A 13,934-nucleotide genomic window follows, 5' to 3' on the forward strand; every position below is an offset into this window, starting at 1 on the left:
TAACTACACACTTAGATGTTTCTGTTGCACAAGGAACCTCTCGATTAGGAAATTTAGAAAGGCCAGAGCAAGGCCCAGCCCGAGAAGCAGCAGAGGTCCCTGGATGTGAGTGATGGTCAGACTTTTAACTTTTGCATTGGAGCTCTCATTTGGCTTATCTTTGTCAGCAAGCTTCTTCAGTTTTTCTCGTTGGCTTATACGACGGCTACGAGCTGCGGCATCCAAGGTTTCTTTCTTCCATTGGTTGTACAGCCCAGCCTGAGGAAAATATATGCAGTTCGTTAACGTCGTCTAATATTGTAAATAAAGAAGAAAAACAAAAAAAATATGATTTTTTCTGTTTCCAAATGTATATCAATGTCCAGATACGATATTGTATGAACTGTAAGTGAGTGTGTCATTTTCTCTCATAATTTAGAGAAATGGGCATCTGGTTAGTGTGCTGTGATGTTATTTTTGTTTTACAAAGAGGATTCGCACATCTTATCAATTACATTCGCATATCAAATTTTTACTAATTTTTCCCTGGTACGAAGTGAGACGAACTTTCTGAATGTTTTGTAAGCATGATTGGAGAAGTTATTTACAGTACCATACAGTTATCCTCTCTCATACTACAATATGAATTACTTTTCTTAACTGGCATGCAACACTCGCCTATCTACGCATCGGCAATCCTGACCGCAGCTGTCCAACTTGGGAACAATCTTTTTAATTATAACTTCCCCTCAGCCATAAACCCCTACCATTTTAAAAAAGAAATATATTCAGACAGCTCGAACTTCAAAGATTATAATTATGTTGGCCTAATTTGGAAGGATCGATATAATGCAGGCTTTTATTAAGATGGATTACTATTTAAAGACAAAGGTATTTTCAAATAAAATAAAAGATAAACCTACTTTTTGGAATATAAAACAGTAAAACGATTTGTAACCTCTTAAACTACCAAACAACAATGCCAATCACAAACTGGAGGAACAAAATCGAATTGAGGCCAAATGACTTTTCTTGCAATGTAGCCATTTCTGCTCAGATCAGTCCAGCATTCGCATTCAATACAGCGGAGTAATTTCTCATTGTGAAGGATTATCAGTTAATGCTTCACCTGAGATATAAGCATCATGTTTCTATCCAGTTCAGGTTTATAGGGAGCGTCATGTGGTAGTGGCCAACCAAGAAGCAGTTTGGTAATGCTCTCTCTGCCTAGGTACAATGGGGACGTCCCGTCCAGGCGAGCGTAATGCTGGGATACCGTCAGCTGGATGTATAGATGTGCCCCAACATGAGCAGTCCTACAAGGCAAGGCGAAAACACAGGAGTCAGGAAAGGTTAGGTTTGCAAAGCTGGGTTGGATTCAGGGATTAATGAAGGTTATATCTCAACTCAAAAGCTCCCAAGTTGATTATAATCTGGGGAAATAACAACAGTAAAAAAAAAAAAAGTGATCATATTAAACTGATTACCTTAACAGTTCTGTGATAAGCAACTTACTTCATCTTGAGAGCATCGTTGAGGCCATCCATAATCTCTACGCCAATATACATGAGTTGGCCCATGGCCCGGAACACACTGGACTCAGAGTTGGAGTAGAACGTTTTGTAGGAGGAACCATATGACTCCATCGTAATCCTACAAAATAACATGTAAACAGAGAACACATTAAACTTCTTTTCATTTGCAGAGATAAGTTACAACGGTATATAAAAGAGTGCCTAATTTCTCGTGAGGAGACCGGTCGTCACCGAGTAGGGAGAGAAATGACTACTGGATTCGGGGTCAGGCTGTGTGTGCATATAAGTATTGAACGATATTCGCAGACTTTATCAGATATACTTTCTGAGACTGAAAACAACGCACACACTGAGCATATGAACAGTATAATGCCGCATAATGACAGCTACTAATAATACGTATTATGTGGATGATTCCAGTGAACAACTTATTAAAAAATGTCTTGCTATAACGAAATCAATAACTTAATACTGTATGCAGACAAATGTAGTTATTATGTGGGTGTTTCTGCAATACAATGTATCCCACACAATAAGTCAGTCTTTGGAATGAAATCAGTAAATAATAACAAACAAGGGTCTGTTGATTTTCAATAGATTGTTCGTGAATATAAATGATGTAAGGGAAAACACTAATTCTTGTAACAGACAACTGTATGTAAATATTATAAATTTTGATGATCATTGCAGGCCTTTTACATCATCATCATCATCATCATCATCATCATCCGAACCTTCTTTCCCACTCTAAGGCAGGGTGAGGAGTGGCAACTACCAGACAGCCAAAGTTTGCTCAGTTCAATGGGTCACGCTTCCATTCACTTATCATTCAACCCCTCGAAATCCTGGCTCCATCTGATAGGTCTAAAAAATTTCACCACGTTCTATAACTTCATATATACCCATCTGATAGAGCCAATATGAACGCCGTCATGCAAAAAAAGGGGGTGCCAAATCCCTAGCCATGCACTTCTTCACACAAAATTCATCCAGCCAGCTCGATCTCTTGCCAGTCCCTTAGCCTCACCAACTTCCACATATCTTCCTCACACACTCATCCACCATATTCCTCCATCTTCTTCTTGGCCTACTTAGCCTCCTCCCTCATTCAGATTCACTCAGACATATCTTTGTCACCACGCTATTGTCGTGCATTTCTTCCACATGATCATTTCATCTCAGTACATTCTCTTCAATTCTGGTGTCCACAGAATTCCTCATTCCGCATCTTTTATGAATCACATTATTCCATATGTTATCCACTCTCTGTACTCTACATACTGTGCATTCCTCAGCAGTCCCATCTCCATTGTTCTCACTCTTGGCTTTTCATTTTCATGCCACATCATAGTTTCACATCCGTATGTTAAAGTTGGCAATCATGTAAGATTAGCACAGCTGCAACACTCATGCCTCTGTTTCTTATGAAGACTTTCATAGCACCAGCTACTTTCCTTAGTTGTGCCACTCCACTTCCCACATCTTTTGATCATTTTCCTTTCTTTTCTGTCACTGTACCTAGGTATTTGAACTCTCTCACCAATTCCAGTTTCTCTCCATCCGCTGTGACATTACACTGGGAGTCATCTTCTCTCTCAGTAACCATCACATTCCTCTTTTCTACATGTACTTTCAAGACACGATGCACACAGACTTCTGTCAAGCATTTGCGCGAGTGTATTTATACAAATTCGTGACACTGTACTTTGGCGAGAAAACCACGAACTCTAGTGGAATTCCCACTGGGCACCACTCAGTTCGACCGTCCCTGTATGCACTTCGATAGGGATGGTTTTCAGCAATATCCACAGAATACAATGTCTACTCAAGGGCTGCCCGAGAGAGAAAGAAAACGCACCAGGACCTGGGTGATGATGTCACACTCTCCTCTCTCCCGTCTCCCGCGTCCCAGGTCATACCTTACATTGTTACATGCTAAAATTTCTCTTTCCTTCTTACCATATCTTAGCATGTGCTTGCACATTGTCAAAAATAATGCAGATAAATAATATATGAATCTCTAGCCAAACAATTTATTGGTTTTAGTCATGGCATGCTCATCATTTATAAGCTTTGAAACAGTATTTAAGCATATGGACTAGAAAATTGTCTCATGTCACACTTAACCCGCCATGTGCCGGCTATTTTTAGTCCTTTGGGTCACCCCAGTGCTGGCCATTTTTTGACCTTTTTTTTTTTTTGGCTAAAATGATAGATTTTGACGTGGAAACAACGAATTTCGCCTTTAACCCGCCCCGTCCCGACCACTTTTTGACCACTGGTACCCCCCAATCCCGACCATTTTTCGACCCTTTTTTTTTTTTTTGCTAAAACTTTCGCTTTTGATGAGAAACATCGAAAATTCATAGAGAAATCGCTCACCTGAGGTTTAAAATAATCATTACAGGTAGGAGAGCCTCCTTACCTTACTGGGTTTTCTATCAGGCTGGCACCAAAGAAAACGAGTTCTATGGGAGGATAACTATTTCACATTACTCATAAACGGTATTTATTTATTTACTGTTACGAATTTATATGTAGTACAAGAGTATATTGGTTTTCAAGCAGTAATCTAGGCATTATAAGCATTGTTTCACTCACTAATACCTGACCTTTTTTTGCCACATTACCTGATCATCATTTCTAACTGTTTCTTCCTCTAATGCTATGTAAAGTTTGTCCTCCACATTGTCATTGATTGGGGAATCACTCTGGCCCTGAATTTCGTACTGTGGCATGACATGGCTATACTGGCCAGGTCACTGATAACAGGTGAATTGCTGAGACAATGGCATGCAGGGGGGGGGGAGGAGGTCATGCTGGGTAAGGCATTGTCTCAGCCTGGCATCTTGTTGAGGAAGGTGTCACGTGTATACGTACCAAAAATGACTCACGAAAATTGAAAATTGTGGAAATTATGAACCTTGCAATTGCAGGACGTTGAAGTACGTCCCCGGGATTAGCTGTGACAAAACGTGAGGACGTGGAAGTACGTCTCCGGGACGCCGCGGGTTAAAATGCTGACCGAGGTTCGGAAATGGGTTTTATTCAGTCTGGTATACTCATATACAGGTATAGTAGCTCTCTCACACTCACTACATACGTGAGAGAAAGCCGTTTTCTATGTAAGGTATACTCAGGTATTTATGCTGGGAAGGTATAGTAATGTTCAGTACACTTTTCTGATTACTTATTACTTCAGAATCTATCACAATTTGCTTGTCTTTCTCACTGTGAATGCATTATCTTACACTTACTTGAAGATAGGTACAACCTGACTTCATTACGTACAGTCCTGGCACTTACAAGAAGGTATTTACAACTTGACTTCACTACATAGTCCTTACACTTACAAGAAAATACTTACAACTTACACTTATATGAAAATATTTACAAAATACCTTCACTATGTACAGCACTGGGTGAAGCACACAGGCAGAGTGAGGTAGAGCGAGTGTGAGGGGTGGAGCAAGTGAGTGTATGGCCTTGACAGCCTGGGGGATAGTAGAGGAGTAGTTACCTTACATGCCTGCCAATTTTTACTGGCGAATCTTGAAAATTGCGGTCACAGTGAAGTTTTTTATTATAGACCGTTTTAAAACTGCACTGGCACTGGGCGCGCAATCATGTCAGACCGTTTTAAAACGGCACTGGCATGTGGCGGGTTAAAGTTCATTGAATATAAATCTCTCTCTTTTCTCCCCCCCCCTCTCTCTCTCTCTCTTTCTCTCTCCCTCAAGCAATCAATCAGTCAAAATATTTATACATTTTTATCTATTATCAGTTTACTCATTTTGTTTAAAGGTTTTCTGGATGAAATGGTTAATTTTATTTAGTACTCGCATTCTAAGAAACATACGACAGTGAACAAATTTAATAATTACTTCATAAGGCAGAGAAACAAATCTAGCTGTTTTAGTGGGTAAATTCTGGGCAGTGGCTTTTTCAGTTTGCAAGGCTTTAGTTTCATGAAGACAAATAAATAACTTTTCCATTGTTTTTAATTTTTCCGGGAATTCAAAGCTAGGTTTCATAAATTTTTCATTTTCCCTGTTAATTACACCAATCCATATGTCTTCTTTGTTTGATGCCTTTGAACCAAGGTAACCATACTGAGAAAATTTATGAGCTAAGAATCCACCAAAATATGCAAGGCCCTCTTGCTCAGTGACTTCTTTTAACCCTTTAACTTCTAAATGCAGGTTGTCTGAAATATTTTCCTTGTCCATACCCTCTGCCACTGGTTCATCGTTTTCGTCTGACAAGCAGAACACCGTTGCAGACATGGTCATTTCACGCTGGAGATTTTATTCATTATCCTCAGACAATGAAGCGTGCTCATCGCTGAAGCTGGAAAGTGATCCTGCTGACATGTTCACATCGTCAATTTTTTTTCCTCCACATTGTATTATGACCCCACATGTGAACTATTTTTTTCTGAGATGTGACTTAACCCGATGTTTAACAGGAACAGGAGATGGATGCTGATAACATACACCCATTTGTCTGAGGCAAGCAAAGAAGTGCTCCTGCCCATCTTGATCCAATCTATATCTTAATATGTAGGAGATATTGTACTAACCCTTTGCCATTTCCTGTAACTTGGGCAAAGACTTTGATGAAATGATCAGTCCATTCTGAAACTGGTAAAGCCCTTTTCTCCCATATATTCACAATGGTTTTGCTGTGTTTATCATGTACTTCGGTGTTTTGTCATGGGTTTCTAAATCTAACCCATAAGCATTCCTAGAAGACTTTACATCCCGTGGAACACAGAAATTGAATATATCAAACCAAGTATCAACCAGATAAATGAACTTATTTGTACTTTCCCAATATCTGTCCTGTAGTAGTCCTTTTTTTTACCATCTTGTTTCTTCATTTTTCGGGAAATTGTGGAATATGACGTTTCATCTCTGTGTGGCACGAGAAACATCGCTATACTGAACAGTAATTCGGCATTTTTCTTCACCTTGTGTATGGAAACAATCGTGGTAAGGTGACATAAAATGTCAATCGCAAATGGGCACACCACACTTTATGAATGTTGAGATTCTGAGGAGCTGAGTGAGGGACGCAGGGTACGAAGGGAGTGTGTGACGTCATCACTCATGAGCGGGCGCGTTTTCTTTAGCTCGCGGCCGGCCCGTGAGTAGACATTGTATTATATGGGTATTGGTTTTCAGAACATTTGTCACTGTTTCATAAGTGACCATTCTTATGCATGACATTAATGCTTTCACTGAGTGATTTATTGCATTTCTATATCGTTTGCCCTCTTTCCATTGACCGTTGAAGTTAGGCCACGCCTACTTCTGGCAAACACGGCCATCTCTCTTACCCCTCCCTAGTTTGAACTTAGTCAGCTTTGGGTCACCTCGAGGATAGGATCGTTTGTGCCCAGCTAGAGCAGCGCCTCCATTGTACAGCGAATTCCTGAATCTCCACCTAGACGGTGAACTGGTGAAGTGGGCTTACAGCGAATAGCAGCGTTTGGTGTTCATCACACAGACGCTCAGTCTTTCGTTCGGCTCTGTCCATCCACTGACCAGAATTTCTGTTCGTTTTTCTAGGCTTAAGTTCGATTAGCTTTTAAATGAGCGAATGAGTGTATTTCCTTTGTTATTTGAATTTATGAGTCCCTTAGTGACCGTGAATTCCCCTTTTGAATTCATGTTTGAGACTCATGTAACATAAATTTATTTTATTTAATCAATAAATTTATGGTTCTTTTCTCTGAGCTTAATGTAATTAGACCCGTGTTTTATTTCTCCACATTAAGCTTACTTTAGTTGCTGCTCCTAGTTTGCACAAACTCTTTACATTATCCATAACTGGTACTTAGCCCAGTTCTTTCGTATCAAACTTAAATCCGTTGTACCAGCTAGGAGTTACACACCGGCAAGAACCTGTCTATTATTATTAGCATTAGTTATTGATTGTCAGGGGTGGAGTCACTTTGTCAAGAGGCTAACGGTACTAAGAAACAGCACTCGTGAGTAATTAGTCTCTATTGTGTACTGTTGAGAAAGTTTATAAATTCTCATCCTTAGAGAATCGGCGAAGTAAGCTGGCATAAAGAAAAACTTACTACTTGATTTTCACAAGTCAATCCCTTGTCTCTTTTTTCAAGTAACATTTAGCATTCAATTCATAAATTCACATCACACCATGATAACATCTACATAATTCTGTTCTAGTCTACCAAGCTCTTGCTCAGTATTTGCAAGTAGGACTGCATCATCAGCATGCAACAAATCTAAGGTATTCCATCCATCACCATTCATTACCAACGCCATCCCTCTCTCCATTACTCGTGTTTTTACTTCGCTCATCACCTCATCCATAAATATATTGAACAACCATGGGGACATCACACAACCATGTCACACTCCCACTCTGATCGTGAACCATTCACTTAGATGCCCATTTACGCTTACACATGGCTCACTATCATCATAAGAACACTTGACGGCACCTAACAGCTTACCATCTACACCGCACATGGGCAGATCTTTCCACAATCCTTCTCTGGTTACTTTATCGCATGCCCTTTCTAGATCCATAAATGTCAAACACCTTATAGTCCTTCTCACAAGCCTTCTACTGCAAATATTTGATCCACACATCCTCTGCCGCTCCAAATGTCACCCTGTTAGTCATTCACTAGGACTTCTGACATCTCTCTTACTTTCTTTATAATAATTCTTCCATATACCTTCCCTACAACACGCAATAGAACTATGTCACGATATTTCTTGCACTCACTTCGCTCACTTTTATTTTTGCACAAAGGTACAATCGCTGCCCTTTTTCATTGTAGTGGCACAGTTTCATTATTCCATTATTCTTACATATCTCCAACAAGCACTTCATTCCGCTCTCTCCATTACACCTAATCATCTCTCCATACACCCCATAAACCCCAACTGCTTTCCCATTTTTCAGCCGCTTTAGAGCGTTCTTCACCTGTGTGTGTGTCATATTTCCTGGCACTGTGTTCCTTCTCTATACACCCTCAAAACCAGTCATGCTAACAGTCGCTTTGCTCTCTGCATTCCTATCCATTAGACTTTCATAATATTCTTTCCATCTGGTCCTTACTTCATCCCCATGGGTTAATAATCGACCACTTACATCCTTCACCCTTTCACATTTCTTCCCATTGTCACTTCTACATTTTTGCACCTCTTTCCAGACTAACTTCCTATTTCTGAGTAATTTGCATTCAGTTTTCTTCCTAGATCATCATTAACCTCCTTCTTTTTTCTCTTCACATTCCTTTTGCTCATAATATATTCAATTCTTATTGTAACTGAACCCATGCCCTGTATCCACTCTAGCCACTTCCTCTTTTCCTCCACCGCTCTCTTAACCTCTTCATCCCACCATTGCTGTACCTTTCTTCTTTGTTGTTACTCTTGCCCCACCACACAAAGCTCTAGCATTCCTAACTAAGCAATCCCTAAATGCACTCCACAAGCTGTCCAGATCCATTTTATTCCAGTGCACAGATTCTAACTCCTCCCCTACTTTGGCCCTGACTTTATCTGCCAATTCTTTGATTTTCAGCTTCACGACTTTCAGTCTCTCTCCCTGACTCCTGTGCTCTCTCTCTTGGTCCACCTCACTCCTCCCAGTTTGATTTTGCATACCACAATCATATGATTTGACAAACCTCCACAGCGTCCTCCCACTGTCCTTGTATCAGCAACACTTCTCAGCATCGATTTCTCTACGAGCACGTAATCAACCAGGCTCCTTTCAACACGATATCCATTCCCTCTAAACCATGCTTATTTTCGTGCGTCTTTGTGTTCGAAATAAGAATTACAGATGCACAACCTCCTTTTCTAACATGTCCTTCAGTCGCTTCCCATTATCATTGCTCCTGATACTCCAATATTATCCATTATATATATAATTCACAGGACCAGTGCCTACTCTCCCATTCATGTTGCCCATTACGAACACTTTATAACTATAGACATTTTTCCTACCACTTCATCCAGCTCATCCCAAACCCTGTCTTGTTCTGCCTCACTCCTGTCATCAAATGTTGCATAAGCTACAGTTATTGCCACTTTCACCTTCTGAAACTTGAACCTGACATACATACATCTCGAGCTGACACATTTGTAGTCTCTCATACACTCTCTCACACTACATTCATCAACAATGCAACTCCTTCCTTGCATCTTCCTCGCCCATTCATGTCCGACCTTACATATTTTACACCCGCCCGCTCCTCCACTTCACATGCGTTCATCTTTCAGACATTGCCATCAGGGCATATCTCGCACTCTTGAACACATTCATACTTCCACCATCTTGCTCTCCTCATTCACGCCTCTCACATTCCACATGGCCATGCGAATCTGCCCATTTGGTTGGAGCCCTGGGCATGTATTGGGTCCTCCGAGGCTCTCTGAAACGTCTGCCATGATTTAGTGATTTTAGATAAGGGAATCTGGGGGACACTTTTATAATTTTCAGAGCAAATGTTTATTAAATATGTGGGAAAATGAGTGACCCAACTATCAACATTTCGTTCACGAACTGCACGGGAAGAATAAAATGAAGAGCAAGATCAGTATATACGGTTAAAGTTCTGCATCAGTTTTAATACTTTTAACTAATAACTGAGGTTATAACCATCTTGGTATTGCAGGATGCCTAAGGAGCACACAGTAACTATGTCTGAAAATCTGTAATCTGTTATTTAGTAATACCAGTGAAGGATGAATCTTATATACTGCCTTGCATCGTTTGATTTACGTCGGCCAGAGAACGGAAAGATAATTTAATTCTTCTTCATTTCTTTCCGTGATTTGTTTCTGTTTACTTTGACATAGACCTTATCTAGATGTAAAAATGCGTATGTATTGGTTTGAAGACGAAAGGAATGCCCATGAACTCACCTGTCTACTGCTGTAACTAGCTGTTCAATTGTTTCTGGACGGGGAGGAAGTCTGGGTAGGGTAAGAGATGCAATGAGGCTGCCTCTGTAAGCAGTCCCCAGCACTACTCCGAAGAACAGCCAGCAGGCCACTAGTGTGTGGTTGGACTGACTGGTGGGCAGCCGACCATACAGCCCCTGGCCCAGCAGACTGCCCACTGCCTCCAATACCACTGACCCTGCACTAACTCGTCCGTGACGTGACTGCCACATCTCAGATCCGGTGATCTGTTAATAAAGAATGTCTGTAACTTTGTTTAAGACATTAAAATTCAGTAATAAATTCTTTCATCATTATTTTTTTCATTTTTCTCTATCAACATTTCGATTATTAAAATCAGCCTATCGAACAACCTCTCCCTGTATTAGTGTCCTTCTAACCACCTCAGTACATCATGTCTGCGATATGCTTAGCAGAAATAGACTCGTTGTGAGGGGGTTTGAAAGTCTCTTTTTTCTCCCCAGTGCTAAGTAAAAGTCTTCCCCTATCATTTCAGATAATAAATACAAGTTAAACGTACTGAAATGAGAGTTAGCAATATGCATTCCAGCAGCCAGTAACGTACTAAGTCATCTGTTTTTACTGGTTGGTTTGTGGGGGAAAAAATGAAAAGGGATACATTTCAGAGTTCATGTGAATTCTTCTGAAAGGTACTTTAGTATCCATAGATAAAATACATGCTAAACATGTGCAGTAAAGAGTTTTTATTGCTAAAATAAAGCAACAAAAGCTGGAAGCCCACAAAGTTTTTTTTTTATTATTACAGTATTGTTGAGTGAAGATGAATGGGAGCTTCAAGGTTTGGTGAATGAATTTGGGACAGTGTGTAGGAGGAGGAAGCTGAAAGTTAATGTAAACAAAAGTAAAGTTATGGTGTTTGAGAGGAATGAAGTCACAGAGTGTGCAGTGAGGTTGGATGGTGAGGATATGGAGAATGTGAGTGCATTCAAGTACTTGGGTAGTGTGATGAGTAAGGATGGAACTTTGGGGGATGAAGTACGTGAAAGGGTACAGCAGGCAAGAAAGGTTGTTGGTACACTGAAAGCAGTGATGAGAAATAGGGAGGTGAGTATGGAAGTTAAGAAGTCACTGCATGATGGTATTGTGATCCCTACCCTGACGTATGGAAGCGAGGCGTGGACCTTGCAAGAGGGGAACAAGTCAAGAGTGAGAGCAGTGGAAATGAGTTACTTGAGAGGAGCATGTGGAGTGACGTGGAGGGACAGGTTGACGAATGAAGAAGTGAAGGAACGTTGTGGGGTAGATGTGGATGTGGTTGAAAAGATTAGGAGAAATACACTGAGGTGGTTTGGACATGTGGAGAGAATGGAGAATGAAAGACTGACTAAGAGGGTGTATGTAGGTGAGGTGGAGGGAGGGAGAGGGAGGGGTAGACCGAGGATGAGGTGGAGGGATGGAGTTGAGAGGTATGTGAGGGAGGGGGGGGGTGAGTTCGGGAGAGGGGAGTCAAATGGTGGGTGACAGAGTGACTTGGAGGCGTTTTGTCTGCGGCCACCCTTTGCGGGAGTAGGGCGTCGGGCTATAGATAGATAGATAGATAGATTATTTTTTTTTGAGGAAATTGAACAAATGGGAGCCATAATCAAGACTAGTTCAGTCCGTAACACTATCAGATATTGCCCTTAGGACATGAGGGCGTAGGCAAAGGGAAAGACAGACTGAAGAAAACAGATCCGTGTATTGTCCAGCTGAGAGACTGAAAACGGAACAGAAATAAGGTCAGAATGTGTAGCTTAAAGGGGAACAGTGGCAAGGGTAATGGGTGAGGGAGGCAAGTGAATACTTCTGAGGAATAATGACCACTGAAATCGCAATTATGGGTAGCTTAGTAAGTAAAAGGTGCCCATCCACGTACTTTTTTTTTTCTTCCGGCACATTTTGTCCTTCACTCATATTGGCAGTGTCGAGGCGAGTTCAAGAAAAGACTTAACAACGTCGAACCTTCGCTTGGGAATTGATGGAATAGATAAGACAATTTGGCTAATCAAACCATAAAATCATTAGAAAAGCCGTGTTTTGACATTAGCCCAAGCTGCACCTAACCGGCTTATGCCAAATCTAACGTTAACTTAACATAATATCTTAGTTTGCCTGGGGGGATGAGAAAGGTGCAACGTGCTGAGTCTTTTCATGAGGCACTCGATCCGACGTTGCCAACATGACTGCTGCCCGCCCCAACGGGGGACGGGTGTAAACATATATGGATATTGAAGCAGCAATAGAAGTGGGACAGAGATTATGACACTGTTAGTTATGGGAGTCAAAAAAATGTTGGGAGTTTAGAAAACAATTTGACCCCACTCCTTCCGGAAGATCTGTATACATTCTTGAGACATATACTCCACACAGGGGCGAATATGGTCCACCTACTTATTTAGCAGTTGCCCTAAGTTATGAAACAGAAAACTCAGCCTTGGGAAAGTTGATACTAGACGAGGTAGTATTCCGATATTTCTCTTATAGATACTGAGAGAGAGAGAGAGAGAGAGAGAGAGAGAGAGAGAGGACGGGGAGGGGGAGACTAGATACACTGAAAGATGACTGAGCTAAGTGCCGCTGAAGATTAAAGGTTCTGATAAGTTGACAGAGCTGTGAATTATGCTAAGACTGAATTTAAAGAAACAAACCTGATCCGTTCATACCTTAACCAGTGAAACACAGACGACCAATGTGGAGACCAACACCCCGATCCACACTTGACCACTCAGAGGGTAGTAGAAACTTAGCCAATTGGGCTTGACAACGGGTGTGGCCATGGCGAAGTGAAAGCCGCTTTGATCGAAGACGAATGTAAAATCCCACCTGTAATAATTTATCATATGGGAAGCCTGAAGTGGAACTCACAATGTACCAAAAGTTAAAATGCATGAGAAGACTTTGAGGGCAAAAATTCGACAATAGCCAGGTTGGAGCATAGGGTGTTTCATTTCCAGGATCCTTGTGTGAGAAAGGCTTTGTAGATACCAGTCCAATGCATGATCAGTATCACTGTCTTGAACTACTGAACCTTTGAACTCTCAAGCCTGTTTTTTTTTTTTCTTTCTTTCAGTTTGATACACACCCTCACTAAAGTACCTAAGTGGTGAATGTTAAAACTTCTCGTGCCACAATCCCTTTACTGCCTCTCTTACACAGTACCTATTGTTCCTGTTCTGTCGCTGCCATTACTACACTATTGCACTCTTTCCTCTCATCCTTAAGGTGACCAGAGTCCCGCGTTTTGGACGTCTGTCCCGCTTTTCTAATTGTGACTAGAATGTCTTGCTTTTTGAGCAAATTATCGTAATTGTCCCGCTTTTAGAATTTACACTTACATAAGATATAGCATGACCTTATTTTATGAAAATAGGATGAATTAGAAAAATAATGCATAAACATAACCAAATGAAATATCGAATTATTAATATAAAATCTGTAATACTCACTAGCTGGTAACTTT

At 40.8% G+C, this 13,934-nt stretch overlaps 1 protein-coding gene across 1 annotated transcript in view; it reads right to left on the bottom strand.

Moving 5' to 3' along the window:
- Nucleotides 1-3: 3 nt before the first annotated feature.
- LOC145397138 (ionotropic receptor 93a-like) overlaps nucleotides 4-13,934 on the bottom strand; it is a 32,986-nt gene continuing 19,055 nt past the window's right edge. Inside the window, exons 8-12 of the mRNA XM_080270336.1 lie at nucleotides 13,138-13,297; nucleotides 10,436-10,701; nucleotides 1,495-1,632; nucleotides 1,109-1,295; nucleotides 4-258 (exon numbers count right to left, since the gene is read on the bottom strand). Coding sequence (XP_080126462.1) covers nucleotides 4-258; nucleotides 1,109-1,295; nucleotides 1,495-1,632; nucleotides 10,436-10,701; nucleotides 13,138-13,297 — 1,006 coding nt within the window. The remainder of the gene's footprint in view (nucleotides 259-1,108; nucleotides 1,296-1,494; nucleotides 1,633-10,435; nucleotides 10,702-13,137; nucleotides 13,298-13,934) is intronic.

This window comes from Coenobita brevimanus, chromosome 40 (assembly GCF_032717465.1).
Source record: "Coenobita brevimanus isolate Jiangsu-jjx chromosome 40, ASM3271746v2, whole genome shotgun sequence".
NCBI classification, from domain to species: Eukaryota; Metazoa; Arthropoda; class Malacostraca; order Decapoda; family Coenobitidae; genus Coenobita; species Coenobita brevimanus.